The sequence below is a fragment of the Charadrius vociferus genome, unplaced genomic scaffold (assembly GCF_000708025.1).
Source record: "Charadrius vociferus isolate BGI_N301 unplaced genomic scaffold, ASM70802v2 scaffold423, whole genome shotgun sequence".
NCBI classification, from domain to species: domain Eukaryota; kingdom Metazoa; phylum Chordata; class Aves; order Charadriiformes; family Charadriidae; genus Charadrius; species Charadrius vociferus.
In genome coordinates, this window is record NW_009648149.1 from 1,813,610 (window position 1) to 1,833,094 (window position 19,485).

The window sequence follows — 19,485 nt, forward strand, 5'->3', positions numbered from 1 at the left end:
CTGTTGTTGCTTCTTGGCACATCCCGCTGCCGGGCTGTCGTGGGCAGGATACCTCGGAGAAGGGTGGGAGGATGTGCTCGCGAGCTTGGAGGGGATTTCTCTTTCTTTATTTTGTTTATTTTGGGGGGGCTGGGCTGCTGCCGTGTGTCTGGGCCGTTCGCATTTGGCAAGCTGCAGTGTTCTTAACAGGGAACATCAGTCCTCCTCTCTGGTCTGCTTCGCAGCACGAGCTTCTGCGTGCCAAGAAATAAGTCACCGGTATCTGTCCTTGGCTGGAGCAGGCACCTGGGGGGCTGCTCGCTCCCCGACTGCCTCAGGATTCGGGAGCCCCCGGAAAGACGGGCTCGCCGCTTTCCTGCCTCAGTTTCACCTTGCGGAAAAGCAAACCCGGAATTGCTGAATATTGAATTTACCTTTAGGAATGCAGCGTCCCGGAGGAGCGGGGAGGGATGGTCGCACTGTGCTGGGCGTTGGGTAACGATGCCTCTACTTACCAGTAACGCTATGGAGGGACCTTTACAAATTTCCAGTCTGAAAACAAAACCATCTTGTTTTCTTCTCTTTTTATATCCAGCGAACTTAAAGTGTTAGTAAGCGAGAACGACTGCTGGTTTCTTGGCAGTGGGAAGGCAGTTGTGTACAGGCGGGCAGCTGCAGGCTGCTCTTCAAATTCATCCAATTTTGGTCTCTCTGCTAGGTTTTGTAATTTCAGAGAGCTGGTGAAGCGTGGAAGTGTAACGCAAATCATTCTAGCATTTCTTCCGTTCGCTTGCACACGCTTCTTTCCAGACAGCTGTATTAGTATGCAGGTGGCACAGAGCCATCTTCCGAAACAACTTCTCTATTTTTAGGCTATTGTAACGTGAGTGAAGATGTCCGCCGCCAATATCGCACTATCAAGTGAATCATGGAAAAGATCTCGGGCACCGGAGGTCTGGTCCCTCGCCGTGGGGGGTCACAGCTCTGACCTGCTGCAGAACATCTCGCAGCCCTGCGAGGGGAAGGTCCCTGCGACAGCTCAGCGCTGGGAAACCCAGCAGCAGCCTGTCTTCTCCTTGCTGGTCATCCCTGGAATGCATCTAAATAAACCCGTCTTATTTCTGTAGGGTTTTTAATGTAATTATAGAATCACTAAGGTTGGAAGGGACCTTTACGATCATCAAGTCCAACCATCAACATACCCTGACAAAACCACCTCTAAACCATGTCCCTAAGCACCACGTCTACCCTTTTTTTAAACACCTCCAGGGTTGGAGAATCCTATGGAGATTGATGGAGAATCCATCAATCCTATGATGCTACTGAGGTTGTCACTCGGCGCTTGAGCTGCTATTATCACAAGTGCTTTACCAGGCTCCAAACTATCTACGAGATCTGTGAAGGTGAGGTAAATCTGGCGCCACGAGGAGATGCTCTGACATGGTCCTTGGGAGATGAACTTTCCTGGCAGGGGCAATTTCATCTCTTGGTACTGAATAAGACAGAGATTTCAATCTACCCATTTCTAGCTTTTATTGTCGGGAAATTCTGGAGAATCTTGATTAACATGCATGGAGGAACTGAATAATTGCTTTCCTCGAACACATTAGCATCTGGGAAGCTGAGCACAGGTTTGCAGTAGTTTTTTCTCTTCCCTCCTTGCACGTGTTCTTCCTCTTCTGCTGGGGCTCAGCCTTGAATAATTAAAATACTTTATTCTCTGTCAGCACTTCCAGAAGTAAAAACTGCCTCGACTATGTCTCTTGCCTCCTGCTCACTCCTCCCGTCTGCTGTTTGGATGGTAAATAGCACAGTTGTAAAAGACCTTTCTTTTATCTTGAAGCCAAGCGTGGTGGGGGTCGACCTCTTCTCACTAGTAACAAGTGACAGGACAAGAGGAAACGGCCTCAAGTTGCACCAGGGGAGGTTTAGGATGGATATTAGGAAAAATTTATTCCCCAAAAGGGTTGTGAAGCACTGGCACAGGCTGCCCAGGGCAGTGGTGGAGTCGCCATCCCCGGAGGGACTTAAAAGACGGGCAGCCGTGGTGCTGAGGGACGTGGGTTAGTGGTAGTGTTGGGTTGATGGTTGGACTCGATGATCTTAAAGGTCCCCTCCAACCCAGACAATTTGATGATTCTGTGATTCTCTGAGCTGCTGGTTCTCTCCCTCTGCCCCGTGCGTGTCTGCGTGCCCAGGCACGTACCCTGCCCGTCGCCTGCCCGAGTGCCAATGCTGCGCACGGAAAGGGCGCACACACCCAAATTGTCTATTCACCCTCTGACGTTTTGGTATTAATGTGAATAAGTCATGAATCTTCTTAAAATTCAGTTCTGTGCCAAGCAGCGTGTCGCTCTCCTTATTTGTGTCTCTCAGACAATGTGGGACTGCTAGCGAAAGGTTGAGAGAGGACTGGTGTGGGACTGTCTATCTCCTGTGCTGAAATACATCTGTGTGTGTGTAGATATGTACATATCCATACATACATATGTATTTTACGTTGACAGTCTTGAAGGGTCTTTGTACGAAACTCTGTTCTAATGGGAGGTGTTACCCCAGCGCAAAGACCGATGGAAATTCAGAGGGAGATTCTAACCCGTCGGTCTGGAAAGGCGCACGCTGCTATTATCTCCTGCCTTCTGCTTTTCATATGCGATGGCAGCAGCAACATTTGGATTTACAAAGATGAAATAATGAAAGCTGGTTTTGTTGGATTTCATCCCGAGCATTCCACTCGGTTTTATGGCTTCTGAAATGAAGTTCGTAGTTCTCTTTAGCCGGGCCAAGTTCAACCTTATGTTCCCATTTATCTGTTTTGCTGGTCTTCTAAATAGCGGATCTGAGATGGCAAATTCATGTTTCATGGAAACCTAACTAACGGCTGTTGTGGAAAGGAACTCGGTATCAGTCTGGATGGTGTAGATCACATGTGCAGGGAAAAAAAAAAAAAAACAAGCTCAGAAAAATCTTGATACATCCACATCAGATGCATAACAGAGCCACCTCCAAACACTATAAATAGCAAGTCTAAACCACAGATACCATCCACGCCCCTTCCCATCGTTTTGGAGGAGTATGCCACCACGCATTCCCAACAGATATATCACTCAGAAAGTCAATGAATATATGGGATGTGCAGCGCTTGAAAGACTCATGTTTACTCGTAGCCGTGAAACAGCCTCCCTCCGGAATTATGAAGACCAGATTTTTTTTTGGAGCTGAACTTCAAAGCTCATCAAGTATTGATGTGTCCGTGCAGCCCCTTCCCAGAGCAGGCAAGCCCTGTTGTCATACAGACGGTTCCTGGTGAAAAGCTACGGGCGTTGACATCGTGTGCGATGCCTTCTGCGTCCTTGCAGGGCAGAGCACGTACGGTGTCTGCCTGGGCGGTGACGCAGCCCTGATGGAATGCGTGTGTCTGTCAGCTCGGATCTGCAGAGACATTTCTGCCCTCCTGAGCTCGGGAGCGTGCCACAGCGCGCTTCCCGGGAGCTTGCAAGCATGAGCTGTTTGCAGCAAGGGCATGGTACTCCAACGCCAGCGCGACAGGTGGTTCTGTAGCCATCTTCCAACGCTTCCCCACGGCGGGTGGTCCTGTGGCCATCTTCCAATGCTTCTCTACAGCGGGTGGTCCTGTGGCCATCCTCCAATGCTTCTCTACAGCAGGTGGTTCTGTAGCCATCTTCTAATGCTTCTCCACAGTGGGTGGTTCTGTAGCCATCTTCCAATGCTTCTTTGCAGCAGATGGTTCTGTAGCAACTTTCCAGTGCTTCTCCATGGCGGGTGGTTCTGTGGCCATCTTCCAGTGCTTCTCTATAGCGGATGGTTCGTTAGCCATCTCCAGTGCTTCTCCACGGCAGGTGGTTCTGTAACCATCTTCCAGTGCTTCTCCACGGTGGGTGGTTCTGTAGCCATCTTCCAGAGCTTCTTTACAGCAGATGGTTCAGTAGCCATCTCCAGTGCTTCTCCACGGTGGGTGGTTCTGTAGCCATCTTCCAGAGCTTCTTTACAGCAGATGGTTCAGTAGCCATCTCCAGTGCTTCTCCACGGTGGGTGGTTCTGTAGCCATCTTCCAGAGCTTCTTTACAGCAGATGGTTCAGTAGCCATCTCCAGTGCTTCTCCACGGTGGGTGGTTCTGTAGCCATCTTCCAGAGCTTCTTTACAGCAGATGGTTCAGTAGCCATCTCCAGTGCTTCTCCACGGTGGGTGGTTCTGTAGCCATCTTCCAGAGCTTCTTTACAGCAGATGGTTCAGTAGCCATCTCCAGTGCTTCTCCACGGTGGGTGGTTCTGTAGCCATCTTCCAGAGCTTCTTTACAGCAGATGGTTCAGTAGCCATCTCCAGTGCTTCTCCACGGTGGGTGGTTCTGTAGCCATCTTCCAGAGCTTCTTTACAGCAGATGGTTCAGTAGCCATCTCCAGTGCTTCTCCACGGTGGGTGGTTCTGTAGCCATCTTCCAGTGCTTCTCCACAGCGGGTGGTTCTGTGGCCATCTTCCAATGCTTCTCTATAGCAGATGGTTCAGTAGCCATCTCCAATGCTTCTCCATGGTGGGTGGTTCTGTAGCCATCTTCCAGTGCTTCTCCACAGCGGGTGGTTCTGTGGCCATCTTCCAGTGCTTCTCTATAGCAGATGGTTCTGTAGCCATCTCCAGTGCTTCTCCACGGTGGGTGGTTCTGCAGCCATCTTCGGTGGTTCTGTGGCCATCTTCCAATGCTTCTCTACGTTGGACGGTTCTGTAGCCACCTTCCAAAGCTATTCCAACAGCTGCGCCTCTCGGAGTTTGGTGATCTATGAAAAGCGGCTAGGTTGTAGCATGCACATGCTCGTTTCAGAATGTGTTCCTCTTTCAGAGTCTTCCCTGGGATCTGTGTGTGGTAAATAGGAGGATTTTGCATCTGGTAGAGCTGGTACAGACTTGTCTGGGGTTTTCAAAGCATGTTTACGTGTTGCTGCTTGGCAGGCTTCAACTCTAACTCTTGATTTCATGAACTTGCTCAGTTATGGCACCTAAATAAGTCTGTTCCAGCCCCATTTCCTTCTTGCAGCGATGACCTCTTGGCAGCATCCTAGCAAGGGCATATTTAAAAGCAGTTACACCCCATACTGCTACTGTGAACGTGTCCAGGAGAGGATAAGCTGACCGTTTCCATGCAAATTTGATGTGGTCACCTTACCTGGGCATATAAACGCTGTGTATGTTTACCAACGTGCAGTTTGGTGCTTCTGTAGAGGCAGAAACCAGCCAGCATTGCTGTGGGGTGTGCGTGTGGAGGGGAGGGCTTCAGAAGTCTTATGTAGAATGACTTAAGTTAAACAAAACATGTAGAAAACATCAACTCCGTCATCATTTCTGAGGTTATAGGCTATCCCTTTTTCCAGCGAGGTCAGCATAGCTAAACTTCAATTTTTTAATTTTCTTTTTAAAGGAACTTTGTGTAGTGTTTTCTGGGAAGCCTGGCTTATCCTTCAAGAGCAGAGGATCCTAGGAATGGGCAACTGTGAAGTGATCTGGGCTTTTGGTGGCACATTTTGACTTTTCCCAGCAGTGCCTTTCCCTGCCTTCCCTTCCCGTCCCACTCAAGGACCTCTGCGACCCTTCTTCTTTCATGTAACATGTCTGGTAGAATACATCTTCATGAAGGAGCGTGTTCTAGACCTTTTTATTCAAGATGTTGGGCTTCAATGTTTACAAATGGTGGACCTACAGCCGTAAGAAACCGAAGGTTACGTTGATAGATGACTTCTGCTATCATATCCGAATTAACAAAATGTACTATTAGTTGCATGGTTTCTCCTTTATACGGTTCATCTAACCACATGCAGTATATACAGTTGTATACTTCATCTTTTTTTGCAGTTTTCTGTAACAAAACACTACTTCAATGTTGATTTAAAGCCAATCCTATGATGCCGTATAGTTGTTTCCTGAAACGGAAGGACCTGTTGCATACAGAATCACAGAATTTTTCACAGAAAAAACGCAATACCTTTGCGTTGCCTGCAGAAAGTCTACGTTGAAGCCTGTCTTATTGTCCCTCTGCCAACCTGCGGTGAAGCGGCTGCCGGACGGCCTTTTGCCTTACTCTCTGTCTCTGCAGCTGTCTATGTTCCAGTTTTATATGAATTATTGTTTCTAATGCTACCTGAATAAATAATGCTCTTCACCCACAACTGTAACACATGCTGTAAGTCACGATATGTTCGAAAGATGTCAAATCTTTATGACCAATAAAAATATTTGCTTCTCTACTAGAGAGGGGATAAATGTTTTGAAAAAGGTAATTTCATCTGTGTTGTTTGGAATGCAAAAATTTCCATTCCCCTCCGTAGCTGTGTGCCTCTCAGAAGAGGTCCTTTTAGTGTCTCGAGGCTCTCCCACCCTTCCGATGTTCTGTACCATTCCTCTCTAACAAGCCTGATGTCTCCTTACTCTTGCAGAAGAAAACGCAGAAATTACCCTGGATGTGTCATTAGCATATCGCGATGACATGTTTGATGATTGGGAAGAAATAGCGCATGCAATAGAGATCAGGAAGCTGAAATGCACCTTTGGCTCACCAAAAGTAAGGTGTTTTGATGACGCTGGAGGTGGGGAGGTGTGGGAGTGTGGTGGGAGTTGTCCTTGTCCTTTCCTTCATGGCGCTTCCTAGAAGCTCCGAGTTGTTTGATCGTAACTTTCAAATGTGTCACCTTTCTCTTGGCTCAAAATCTTTGAAAACCTGATGAGCTCCACGTGCAGGTGGTTCTGTTTGGTGGTACAAGAGAAGGGGATGAAGTCGAAGGTAGTCTTAAAACTGTAAGGAAGAAAAGGTGTGAGGTCAACACACGGATCAAGGGGCAAGCGGAATTGTCCTCTGCAGTAGCGATCAGGCTGGAACTTGAATGCTTTGAGATCTATACAGCTCAAACCATCCTAGAGAAGTTGGACCTTTCCATCTTGTGGTTCTGGGATGGACAAAACCTTGTTCTTCAGGAGCGGTGAGGAAATAGCCCACCAGGGACTCTGCAGCACTCAAAGAACCTGGAGAGGTGGGGCAAGAGGTTCTTAAAATAACTTCTTAATGCCTCAAGCTACAAAGCTGAGGAGCAGAGAGCACAGAGCATCTTATTTAAAGAAAGATGTTTCTTTCTGTGCTGCAGACTGTAATTCCTGTGCTTAAATTAATCTGGTGTCTCTTTACCGTGCCACGCTTTTCAGCTCTGTGTCTTGTTGTCCCATGGCACAGTCCCTTCCAACAACCCACTTGTGTCTCCGGTAACCCCTGTACTCTTCCGTACAGCCACACGTACGCAGTAAATACATACGAGGTGCAGAGGAGAGTCTTGCTGGTAAAACAGGACTTAAGAAACTCCACATCAAGGCATGTGTGAGAGGGCTGCGTATTTTGTTTTGGCCCAAGTTGTGCTTGCTGAGGGAGGAAGCTTGGATCCCAAAGTAGCCTTTCATCTTGAAAGGCTCCCTTGACTTTAAATGTATTTAAAAGCCTGAGACGTGAACCTGCCTGAGGGCAAACGCTATTGACTCAATGACCCAAAACAATCAACAACTTGAGCAAAAACGTCCCCCAACTGCTGATGTTCTCCAGACTTGCGCAGACTCTCCCCCAGGCGAAGGTTGGAATTAGCAAACGGGCTCTCAGTGCTAGCGGTGGTCCCAGTGACTTTTGCAGACCCTCACCGTGGAGGGCGTGCTGGTCCGTCCGAGGCTGACTGCCATCTTGCTGCTCTGTGCTCTTTCGCTAGACCCTGGAGTCTGAAGGCCGTCACTACGACTGTGACTTCCTTCCCTTCATGGAGATCGGCAGCGTGGCCCACAAATACTACCTCATCAACATCCGCCTCCCCGTGAACGAGAGGAAGGGCATTAACGTGGGCATCGGGGAAATCAAGGATATCCGCCTTGTGGTAAGTGTCCGTCTTGCTTCTCTCCGTGATGTCTGCTCAGGGGCTGCTGCAGCTCCTTTCTTGATCTTCTCTTTGATCCACAGCAAGGTCCTACACTTCATCACGTATAGGTCCTACCTGCAAATGTGACTTTTCTCCTTCCTGAGGGATGCCCTCGTTGACTGCTCTCGTCTGAGGAGCCCTCCCCAAGCCTTAAGCAGTGCCACCCTCCTGCACTGCCCCGTGACCACCTCCAGAGCTGGGCTCTTCCCACAGCTCCGAGAGCTCCCCTGTGTCTTCTCCTCCCCACCACAGTCTGGTCGGGGTGCAGGGTCCTCCACCTGAGTAAGCCCTGTCTCTTGCAGATAGGAGCTAAGGAGGAGCAGGGTTTAGGGGGGACCTGCTCTGTCTTGGAGTTGGCCATGGCAGCGCAGATGTTTGGGATGGCTGTCAACTGTCCCTGCTCCTGCCCTGCCCTGAGGCTTGGTGGCCCTGGGTGCCTTTCCCAGCTGGAAAACCTCCCACCACCGTCACTCTGAGCAGAAGCAGCGAGCCAGCCGGCTGTGGTGGCTGTAGACAGCGGTGGGAGGGCGTGTGTCTGGAGAAATGCATTCATTTGGCCGATGTGCTTCCCACCAGTGGTGACTTGGCTTCGTGAGTATCTTGTTACTTGGCTGAGAGCAATTCTGCCAGTTTTTTTCCATGCTGCGTCAGAGTGCCCCTCTCTCGACTGCTCTCCACCTCGCAGTGGAAGCTGCGTGTGTTGGCATTTGTTTCCAGGACTTTGGAAGCCTCCTGAGATGGCCTGGGTGCTAAGTAGGCACCCGCTCCCTTTCCTGTGTTGGGCAAACTGTGTCTTTCAAAGAGTAGTTGCATCTCCATGTGCTTACATGTGCTGCCACATACATGCCGCTCCTGTCAGGAGAAGCATGGAGTAATGATGATAACCCCGTACAGCTGTTGCATTCCATCTTCATTGTCCTTAGGGCATCCATCAAAACGGAGGCTTTACAAAAGTGTGGTTTGCCATGAAGACCTTCCTCACCCCCAGCATTTTAATTATCATGGTCTGGTACTGGAGACGGATCACTCTGATGACACGCGCTCCTGTCCTGTTGGAGAAGTGAGTAGGGGCTCACGCACCGGCTAAGGTGACCCTCAAGCAAGAGGACCCTGACCAAGGTGGTCACTGCTCCCAGGCAGAGCTCATGTTTGGGGAAACGGGGATGGTGGTCTCTTCTCTGTCCCTTCCCTCCACTCAGGCACACTGGGAGCAGGAGACATCCATAGCTTCTCTTTTCTTTCCCACTAAACCCATAGAGAACGAGTAGCTGCATTCGCCCGTGGCTGCTCAGAGGGGGTTAGCCCCAGAGGGTTTGCTGGCAGGAGGTGACACCCCACCGCCATGTCCCAAGCAGTGCCAGATTTTCTTCTGTTGCTCTTCACACACAGCTTTGGCTTCTGGGGCTCGGTGTCCTTGCCTTGCAAACTGGAAAGAGATGGTGTTTCTGCCTCTCCAGGGTCATCTTTGCTCTGGGAATTTCCATGACGTTCATTAACATCCCCGTGGAGTGGTTTTCCATCGGATTTGACTGGACGTGGATGTTGCTCTTCGGAGACATTCGACAAGGCATTTTCTATGCCATGCTCCTGTCGTTTTGGATCATCTTCTGTGGAGAGCACATGATGGTGGGTACGACCCCGAAGGGAAGGTGGTTTCTAGCCCCACTTGTGGTGATACCTGGCAACCCCCTTGTACTTGTTGAGTGTTGGAAACAATGCTGTGGGGACTCAGGCCAGGTGGGAGGACTTCAGGCTAACTTGCTTTTCCTTTTTCTTCTCCTCTTCCTCCCCCCCACCTCTTGACCCTCTGATTAGGACCAGAACGAGCGGAATCGGCTCTCGGGGTACTGGAAGCAGGTTGGACCCATAGCTGTTGGCTCCTTCTGCCTCTTCATCTTTGACATGTGCGAGAGGTAGGTGCGACGCCGATCCCCGGGCGCCTCCCGCAGCAGGGACCAGCGGTTTAACCCCCATGGCTGGAGGCACAGCCCCATCTCACGAAGCGAGGAGAGGCTCCAGGGAGCACACTTGAAGCATGCTGGTGTTTCCCAGCAGCATGTCTCGTCCCGTAGGGCCATAAAGAAACGCTTCCCACTTCGTCTCCTCCTCGCCCTCACGGGAAAGCAGTGGGGTTGGCTCCTCCCAGGCTGTGGAGCCAGCATGGGGCTCTTGGAGCTTGTTGGCTTCTGTGGCAGCTCTGTGTTTTCTTTCCTCCTTGCAGGGGAGTGCAGCTGAAGAACCCCTTCTACAGCATCTGGACCACCGAAGTTGGCACAGAGCTGGCTGTATCCTCCCACCTGGCTCAGGGCAGGCTCGGTCTGTGTCGGTAGGAGAGGGAGGTGATCTCCTCCAGCCAAGTTCCTGCGGGGTGTGGGGAAACGGGAGATGCCGGTGCCGTTTGGAAGAAGCAGTCCTGGCAGGTTTGGAGCTGGGTATCTCCAGGGGCTGGTGCAGTGCTCAGGATAGTCACTGGAGAACTGAACCACTTCTCAAGCTATCAGAGATTTGGGGGAAAGCAGGGAGGATTTAGGTCCTGGGTGTCATGCTGATGACCCCAGAGCCTGTGCTGCTCCAGCTCTGCCTTCACCCCCGGCCCCAGCAGCAATGGCATCTGCTCCGGGGCCCTCCGTTTGCTGCCGTTCCTTGTTCAGGCATTGTTATGGCATTCCCATGAATTGCTCTTTCAGGTCTGGCTGGAAGGCCTTGCTCTCATAGAATCACAGAATGGTTTAGATTGGAAGGGACCATGAAGATCATCCAGTGCCACCCCGCCCCTGCCCTGGGCAGGGACGCCTCCCACCAGCCCAGGTTGCTCCAAGCCCCATCCAACCTGGCCTTGAACACCTCCAGGGATGGGGCAGCCACAGCTTCTCGGGGCAACCTGCCCCAGGGGCTCACCACCCGCACAGCCAACAATTTCTTCCTCATATCTCATCTAAATCTACCTTCTTCCAGTTGGAAGCCATTCCCCCTCATCCCATCACTCCATGCCCTTGTCAAGAGTCCCCCCCCAGCTCTCCTGGAGCCCCTTTAGGCACTGGAAGGGGCTCTGAGGTCTCCCCTTTTTCGCCTTCTCTTCTCCAGGCTGAACCCCCCCAACTCTCCCAGCCTGTCCTCCCAGCATGAATGAGGTTTGCTGTTATTTCTGTTCAGCTCGTACTATTTTCTCTTAACCTGTGCTGCCCAGATGGCCTTTATTATAGTCGCGGGAATCTGCTTGTGCCTCTATTTTCTCTTCCTGTGTTTTATGGTCTTCCAAGTCTTCAGAAACATCAGCGGAAAGCAGTCCAGCCTCCCAGCCATGAGCAAGGCTCGCCGCCTTCATTACGAGGTAAAGTCCGTCCTTACTGTGCAGATTCTTTATTTTTAAAATGCATTTTTCACCTTAAAGTGTATGCTGAGACCTTCTCTGTCCATATAGTCCTGAATTGGAAGATGTGATCTGTATTGGCTTTCTTGCCTTGGCTGAAATCCCCAAAATGCCTTTTGGTTTGACATGAAGTTTCTTCTTTATTTGGGTCTTCAGTCCCAATGGAGTATTTTAAACCGTCGGGAGGGTACGTGAGCTGCCTCTCCTTTCTTGTGAGTAGGTGACATCTCCCGGCTTGCTGAATGGTGTTGGAGGGCAGAAGAAAATTGGCCCAACTACCATTGAAATTACTATGGGGTGTAAGCCCATCAGCTCCCCATACCACTGTTCTCCTTCTGTAATATTAATGATTGCGTTTAATGGGAAGTATGACTAAGACCACCCCGGTTTTCCATGGCGTGGATTCAGATTTACGGTGTTGTCTTTTCCTCACCAAGTCGCAGGAGGGAAGCTGTCCCACCAGGATCAAAATGGGACGCGTTCAGCCCATTATCTCCATTTTTAGCCCACGATTTTGTATGTTGTTTCTCCCTTAGCTGTCTTTAACTGCTGCAGAACACGAGGAGCTCGCTTTTAAGTGGTGTTTCCACGGGTGTGTAAATATTTATCACTAATGTTGTTCTGTTAAATGATGGTCACTTCTAATTTAAACAAGTCCATTATCACCCGTTAGGAATGCACATTGAAAAAAAAGAAAAAAGAAAATTGGACTTGAGAGAATGTGAACAAGGCATTTTAGCATTTTTTAATGCCATTTAGCATTTTTTCCCCTATTTCCCTTTAGCAATAGGCACAGGACTTCAGCTCGTTTTGTAGAGCTGCCGTGGCCGTGCTCTACGTACAAACATCTGGCAAGCATGAATCTGGGCTGGAAGAGTTAAATTAATAGTCATTTGTTGTCGTAGTCTGGCATAGTAATTACGCACACGCTGACATTTCCACCAAAATTCCAGAAACAGGTTAAAAAAACAATACACACACACACACACACAAGAAAACCAAAAGAATTCGTAAGTAAAAATGTAAAACTAGTGAAAGCAAGCGCGGTATGCAGTCCGATTCCCAACCGCGTGATCTTGAGCCGTAGCTTTGTCTCATAATTGACATTCTTCTGGAATAGCCGGCGTAGTTTTGACGCGCGTTGGGAATCGCTGGAGTTTGCGGCCAGCCAGACGGCGGAGGTGAGGATTAGTCTGGTACCGGTACCCGCGCTATAGAAACGCCGACTCGTCTTGCTAAACCGTGTTTGTTTTCCGAAAGCCGTGAGCTCTCGGGGTGGCTGGTGGATGAAACCCATGGCTTACCCCGACCTGCCTCCTCTTCCACGTTACCTCTGGGTAAATCAGTCACAAAAAGCAAATGTAATGGAAAGCCAGAGCCGTCCAGACATGCACACCCCGCTCGGAGCGTGCGGGAGGAATGCAGACGTGTGGGGGAGCGGAGAATATGGGCTGTCGTGAAGACGGCGCAGAGGAGTGGGTGGAGGTTGTTTTGCTTTGGGCTTTCGTGGGTTGGACCCTTTTTTTTTTCTTTGCCCTTTTTTTTTTTTTTATACTTGTGTCTTGTACACAATAAAAAACTAAAATGGGTTTTGTGGATTCTGTTAATGTGACCGGTGACGCTTCTCTCTAAACAGGGGCTGATTTTTAGGTTCAAGTTCCTGATGCTCATTACCTTGGCTTGCGCGGCGATGACGGTCATCTTCTTCATCGTGAGCCAGGTGAGTGACGAAGCTCGGCTCCTTCTGAGAACATCAGCCTCTGATCCCCGAGCCGCTAAGGAGGCCGGCTCACCTGCCGTTCAGACAAGGCATGCCTGTTAGAAGGGGATTCGATAAGAAGTTGCTTTTTAAGAAGTTGTTTTCATTTATTTGAAATGCCGCCGGGAAATTGCTCGGGCTGAAGCCTTCACAAAGGTCTTTTGGCTCACGGGAAGGTTTGGGGCTGTGCTCTTTGAAGTGTCAGCCAACACGGTTTTAGTCATTTCTGAGAACTCGGCGAGAGGCAAATCTTCTGTTCACATTGAAAAATAATAAAAAAATAAGCCGGTGGCTTTGTATGCCCACAGAGCAATAACAGAATTCAGTCTTCCCCGGGTTGACTTTGCTGTTTCCACCAGTATCTGGACCTATTTATACCGAGCTCTGATGTACAAATGAGCTATATCACTGCTGAAATGTACTTTGATGGTTTACTCCAAGTGACTTTCAGATTGCATCTGTTTCAAAGATGTCATTTCTGGTTGTTCTAAGAAGCAAAGGCAACTTGTAGCTTCAGGAGAGCCGTGGGTGCAGCCTGGCAGGTCTGGGATTGCAGAATTAGGGGTGCAGGAGCAGTTTCCTCCTCACCGCACCACTTAGGCTTTGGGGCGGGTGGTGGGTCCCAACGCAAAATACAGCAGCAGATGAATACGCTCTTAAATATCTGTTAGACAGAAGCAACGCTTTGAGAAACGCCGCTTGGCAATTTGATTCACCGTTGAGTGCTGATGACCGTAACCGTCACCGCGTATGGGCATAATGCAAATAATCTTGTCCAGCTACTCTCCTCAAGCTGGTTTAGCTCTCGTCTTTCCCCCTTGTGTCTTTTTCTTTAGTGGAAAGCCAACATCTCAGGGTGAAGGGTCTGCCTGTCTTCAAGGAATATTAAAGTTGGTGATTCAAGGAATAGTAATATTGATGCTCTTTTCATAAATCTTGACAAATCTCTGCATGTCTAGGGCTGATGCTGTCAGCCGAGGCCCCTCTCGTCAGACAGACGCAGCAGGGCGGCGTTCGGCACAGTAGCTCTTTGCATTATTCATGCCGGTTTTCCTTCTGTAAAAGGGCTATTTATAGAAGTCCAATGTTTTCCGATGTAACTGGTCGTCTCCTAGGTACTGCCCTTTATGTGGCAATCTTGGCTGAACGCATCCGTTACGGCAGGGATGTATCGCGGAATATGAGAGAGTTTGTCACATTTAAGAACCATAAATCAAAGTTAAAGAAATCCCGATGCGATCGTTTTGTAAGGACCATTTTTTTCCCTTATTTTTGGCAGATAAAGCTAAAGAGGAGAATCCTAACTTGACTTCGGCACCACTGAATCTGTTCTACTCCATTTACTCGATCCCGTTGAATTGACTCTGTTCTTGTTGGTTTACTCCAAGTTAGTGTTTTTAGGGGGTCACTTCTGTATATTTCCAGAATTTGCTTTCTCCCGGGCAGGTGACCGAAGGCCACTGGAAGTGGGGGGACATAACGATACAAGTGAACAGCGCCTTCTTCACCGGCATCTACGGGATGTGGAACCTCTACGTCTTTGCCCTGATGTTCCTGTATGCGCCGTCGCACAAGAATTACGGTGAAGATCAGTCGAATGGTAAATGCCTCTACACGATGTGAAGGCTCTCAGGGGAAGGAAGCGATATAAAGCGGGTGATACCTTTTATGCGTTGCTGGGGTTTTTTTTTGCCGAAGTGCACATTCACACCTTGAAATGTTATGCAAATGGTGGTTTGTATTTCCTAGCAGACATTTTAATTAATGATGACATTAGACAGTTTGAGTTATTTAGCCAAGGCTGCCTAAAACCTTCTGGATGGTTTTTGGACTTCTTCGCATGGCCCAGTTGTAATTTTGTAGGTCAAATGGAGGGAAGAAGAAAGGAGAAAAGAGAAATCTGGGCAAGTGGAGAATGGCAACGCTGTGGGGTTCTGTTATCAGCAGTCTCCAGCAACACAGAAATTGTCCTTTGCTGATATGCTTGTTTTGAAATAACTGTAAATAAAAGCATTTATAGAATCATAGAATGGTAGAATCATAGAAATGTTGAGTAGTCCGTAGCTCAGGTAGCTCCTGACAGCCTGGAGGGAATAAAATGGATCTTTTGCTTTCTAATTGTCATAGAATGACAGAATGGTTTAGGTTGGAAGGGACCTTGAAGATCATCCAGTTCCCCCCCCCTGCCCTGGGCAGGGACACCTCCCACCAGCCCAGGTTGCCCAAGGCCACCTCCAGCCTGGCCTTGAACACCTCCAGGGATGGGGCCTCAACAATCTCTCTGGGCAACCTGTGCCAGTGCCTCACCACCCTCAATGTGAAAAATTTCTTCCTAATATCAAATATTTCCTTGTGAGACCCAGCTAACGGAACCATGTCCTTTCGCAGGTGACCTGGGAGTCAACAGCGGGGAAGAGCTTCAGCTCACCACCACCATCACCCACGTGGATGGGCCAACAGAGGTTTATAAGCTGGCTCGCAAGGAGGCTCAGGAGTAACGCCGAGATGGCCTCAACTGGGACCCAGACCGGGGTGGAGAGCGGGGGACAACCCAACGCCCTGCGGCAGGAGACCTCTCTGACCTAACCTGCTTCGGGAGCGCCCCGTAGCGTACTTCCACGGAGCAGTGACACCGAACAGAACATTTGTAAACTCTTTAATATGGTGTAGTTACTTTGGGGGGGTGGGATGGGGGGTGGGATATGTATATTGTGTTACACTCAAGCACGTACAAACCTGCTAGAAGAGCGTTAGGGTTGCAAAGTCGCACATTCAGAAGTTAGGAAGGGGCAGAGCGGACGCCGGGTGATTTTTTGATTCGGCTCCCGCGTGCCGAAGAAAGGCGGTGCAGGGAGCTCGGTCGGCGAGAACGCGTTCAGTACGTGGAGTTTTCTCCTTGTGCGCAGCTCTAAACGAGGTGTGGGGAGGGGTGGAAGTGCGGAACTAAAGCCTCATTGTAAAAAAAAAAAAACCAACACCATTGAATTCCACCGCCTGTAACTGCAGCGAACTTTTGAGTCTTTAGTACAGCCCTGCAGCTCCGCAGCAAAGCTCTGTCACTCGAATGAAACGCAGCTGGGGAAGGGAGTAGGCTGTAATATGGAAGATTTTAGCAGGAGCAGCATCACGCTTTGCCGGTAGGTTTTGCAGCTGTTTGTTAAATAGAAGGGAATGGAAAAACCCGGTGCCTTGAGCTGAGCTGCGGGAGAAAGGAGTCCTCTTGTCCCCAGGTCCCGGGGGTACCGCTCCCGCAGCCTCTTCTCAGCCCCTTTGCCTTCCCCCCCTCTTGTTGTCCTCCTCCCCCTGACCTTTTCGGCACGGCTCCTTTCCTTTTCATGCTGCTTCCGTGCCGTGGGGCGAAGAGAAAGGCCGCGGGAGGGACGGCGCGGCGTGGGTTCCCGCGCCTGCGAGCCGGGCAGAGGGTACCACGCGCTGCCGGGATGGAGCGCGCGTGGCAGAGCTGGAGTCTCCCAGGGATTATCGGACTCGAAAACACCCGCTTGTCATGCACGAACGTGGGTATTTTGCTTTTCGGAGCAAAAGCGGACGAGGAGGTCGCTCACCCCCGTGTTGCGGCCCGGGCTGGTCGGGCTCTTGGTGGTGGGAAGGGACTGGGAACCGATAGGGGATGGAGGAGTAAACTGGGACTGCGCTGGGCACCAGTTAAGAGAAGTGTTAATGGTGTGTGCAGGAAGGAGCGTGGCCAGAAGGGTCTGTGCTGCTCAGGGCACAGCCCACATCCAGGGGACCTCGTCACCTGGCACTAATAAATGTCCACGTTAACTGCCAGTGACGCGTAACTCAACCTCCCAGTTTTGTCCCTAAAAGATAAGAATCTGCTGCTGCTCTCTGTTGCTGAAGGGTCAGAGATGAGGGAGGGGTGGGGAGAAGATTCCAAAGCGTTCAAAGAATTCCTCCTTATTTTCCCAGTCTGCCGGGGAATGGGGCCAGAAGGCCAGTGCTTGCCCCTCGGCCAGGGGACCCCGTCTGTCCCCTCACTGGCCTTTGCCCAGGCGGGATTTCTCACGGGGACCTCCTGGCCATGCCAAAGGAATCGCAGCGGGAGATGCTGGGCTGTTAAGATCCCAGTAAGTACAGCACTCTGTAAAGTAGCATTTAAAAAACTATTTATTAGAGCTGAGGGCTATAAAGAGAAGCTGGAGTAGATAATCCCTCAACCCTTCGGTTGCCGGGAACCCCAAGTTGTTCTCCATCGAGTGGGTCTCCCATCAGGCTGCGGCACGCCGGGCAGACCCCATCTGCGGAAGGGTCGCCCTGGGTTTGTTAATTCAAACTATTACAGCATTTTCCTAGAAGAAAGAGATTCTGTTCATCGTTCTGGTCGCCCCCACCGGCATCCCCTGCTCCCCCTGCCCCCGGCATCGCGGGGCGAGAGCCGAGGAACCCCGAAGGCGGTGCGGGGTGAAGTCCCTCACGTGCTGCTATGTCTGAGCGGGTGGAATCACCGCAGCGCAGCAGAGCGCAAGCGCTGAACGCCGCTCAAGGAAGTACCTTTGGGGTGATTTTGGATACTTGAACCACAACACTAATAATTTTTTAGAAGTTTGGGTTGAGGTTTGGTGGGTTTTTTGGGTTTTTTTTTGTAAAGCGGGATGACAGCGCCCCTGTACTAAAGGGAAATGTAGTTTGAAAGAAATAAAAAAATCACTTATTGTGTGTGGAATAAGCGCTGGGACCGCACCTTCAGCACGGATGGCAAAATGTAACTTGTAAGCGATTTGCATACGGAAAACAAGTGTTAATAGGTCCAAGCAGTGTTCCTACTTGCAGCAGTTGTTCTATTATAAAGCGAATTAAATTAACGCACAGCTTGGTAACTCCGGCGTGTTCCTGGCTTGAGCGCTCGACTTTGCAATTTTAACGGCCTTCTTACGTTGGGTTCTTACGTGATATTTATGTTGTTCCGATAGATGTGTCCGTGGTTTCTTTTACAGCTTAGTATAGCATCGCATTTTGTAAAGGCTCCTTCCAAACGGGGAGTCGCAGCTTTAAAACCAAATTTTGTGTCAAAACACTAACAGTTTGTTTACGGGGCGCGTGTATGCGTGCGTGCGTGTGTGTATGTTCTTTGTTTTTTTATTTCTTAATTCCTAAGCCCTACTCATACGTCTCAGAAATAGTCTCTGGGTTTTATTAAAATATATCCTTTTCTGTTTAGGTTGAGTTCCAGTTTTTACAGAATGCTTTAAGCAACCTGGAAAACGTGTAGTTTTATTAATTTAAATAAAACATACCGTATTGTGGATTTGCGATGGGTCTGCTTCACTGACTGAGAAACCGTAGCTCTTCTGCTGGGATTTTATCTGCTTTAATTGGGTCTTTTACTCCAGGCAGTCGCAAGTCACGCAAGTTGTTGCTGGAAAACTCTTGACTCACTTGGACAATCCTCTCCTGTGTCTCTCTCCGAATGCTTCGCGGTGTGGAAACACTGATGCTCCGCTGCTAATGGCTTTTTTGACCTTTAAAACCTTTGCTTTAGGGCTAAGCGGTAGCAGAGCCATCTCTGCCTTGTCTCCGGAGCACGGGGCGCAGCTCCCCTCGCCCGCGGGACCAGGCAGATGAAGTCTGTTCTCACGATTTATCTCCGGGTTCTGCCCCCTGGACCTGCCTGTCCCCTCTTGCCACCCCCAGAGTCGTCACAGCTTTGCTGGGAACTTCGCACGTTGGCTGTTACCCCACCGCAACGTCGGGATTTGGGCATCCTCCTCCATCTGCTGCCATATTCGAAGGCGCTGCCTCCTGCTGCTCCCTGCATTGCCTTTCTGTCTCTAATCCTGGGGGGGAAAAAAGGTTTCCTGGGACTTGCACTTAAGGAGTCACGGAAAATTTGGGGATGACGGATTAATTTCAATACCAACAGCTTGAAGGTCCCGTTGTGCCAGGGGCCACCTTGATAAAATGGCACCTGAGAGGGGACCCAGGCGAGTGAGGGGATGCTCAAAGCAAATGGGGGATGCTCAAAGGCGAATGAGAGGCAGTACCGCGCTTTCACGAGCTAATGAATTTCAAGAGAGCAAATTCATGCATTTTAACTAACTGTAAAACCACTGCCACCCTCCCACACGGTTTCTCTTCCCAGGTTTCTTCTTTAGGCTCTTGGCGGGCTGGGGCGCAGCCCTGCCCTGGCAGGTCTTTGCTGCCCTCTGCTGCCAGCAGAACACGGCTTTAAAATATAAAAATAAATCCCCCGCCTCTAAAAATGTGGCCCATTTGCTCGTGTGTAGAAGTTCCTCTTACCTGCAAGGTGCTGCTCAGGGTCTGAGCCGTCCCAGAAGCTTCGTGGCTCTGCACCGCCGGGCAGGGACAGGGTGAGAACTGGCGAGGAATGGGAAAAACTCCCTGAGTTTTTTTTAAGCGGTTATCTGGTGTTGCTTTGAGCAGCACAAGTTAGTAGAGGAAGGGAAAT

At 50.0% G+C, this 19,485-nt stretch overlaps 1 protein-coding gene across 2 annotated transcripts in view; it reads left to right on the forward strand.

Annotated features, from left to right (window-relative positions):
* Positions 1-15,556, forward strand: part of WLS (wntless Wnt ligand secretion mediator) — a 38,981-nt gene extending 23,425 nt beyond the window's left edge. For both annotated transcript variants that reach the window (XM_009883961.1, XM_009883962.1), the window contains 10 exons: positions 6,421-6,545; positions 7,726-7,887; positions 8,853-8,989; positions 9,387-9,555; positions 9,745-9,842; positions 10,151-10,214; positions 11,117-11,260; positions 12,936-13,019; positions 14,505-14,658; positions 15,447-15,556. In XM_009883961.1, coding sequence (XP_009882263.1) covers positions 6,421-6,545; positions 7,726-7,887; positions 8,853-8,989; positions 9,387-9,555; positions 9,745-9,842; positions 10,151-10,214; positions 11,117-11,260; positions 12,936-13,019; positions 14,505-14,658; positions 15,447-15,556 — 1,247 coding nt within the window. The remainder of the gene's footprint in view (positions 1-6,420; positions 6,546-7,725; positions 7,888-8,852; positions 8,990-9,386; positions 9,556-9,744; positions 9,843-10,150; positions 10,215-11,116; positions 11,261-12,935; positions 13,020-14,504; positions 14,659-15,446) is intronic.
* Positions 15,557-19,485: the final 3,929 nt, after the last annotated feature.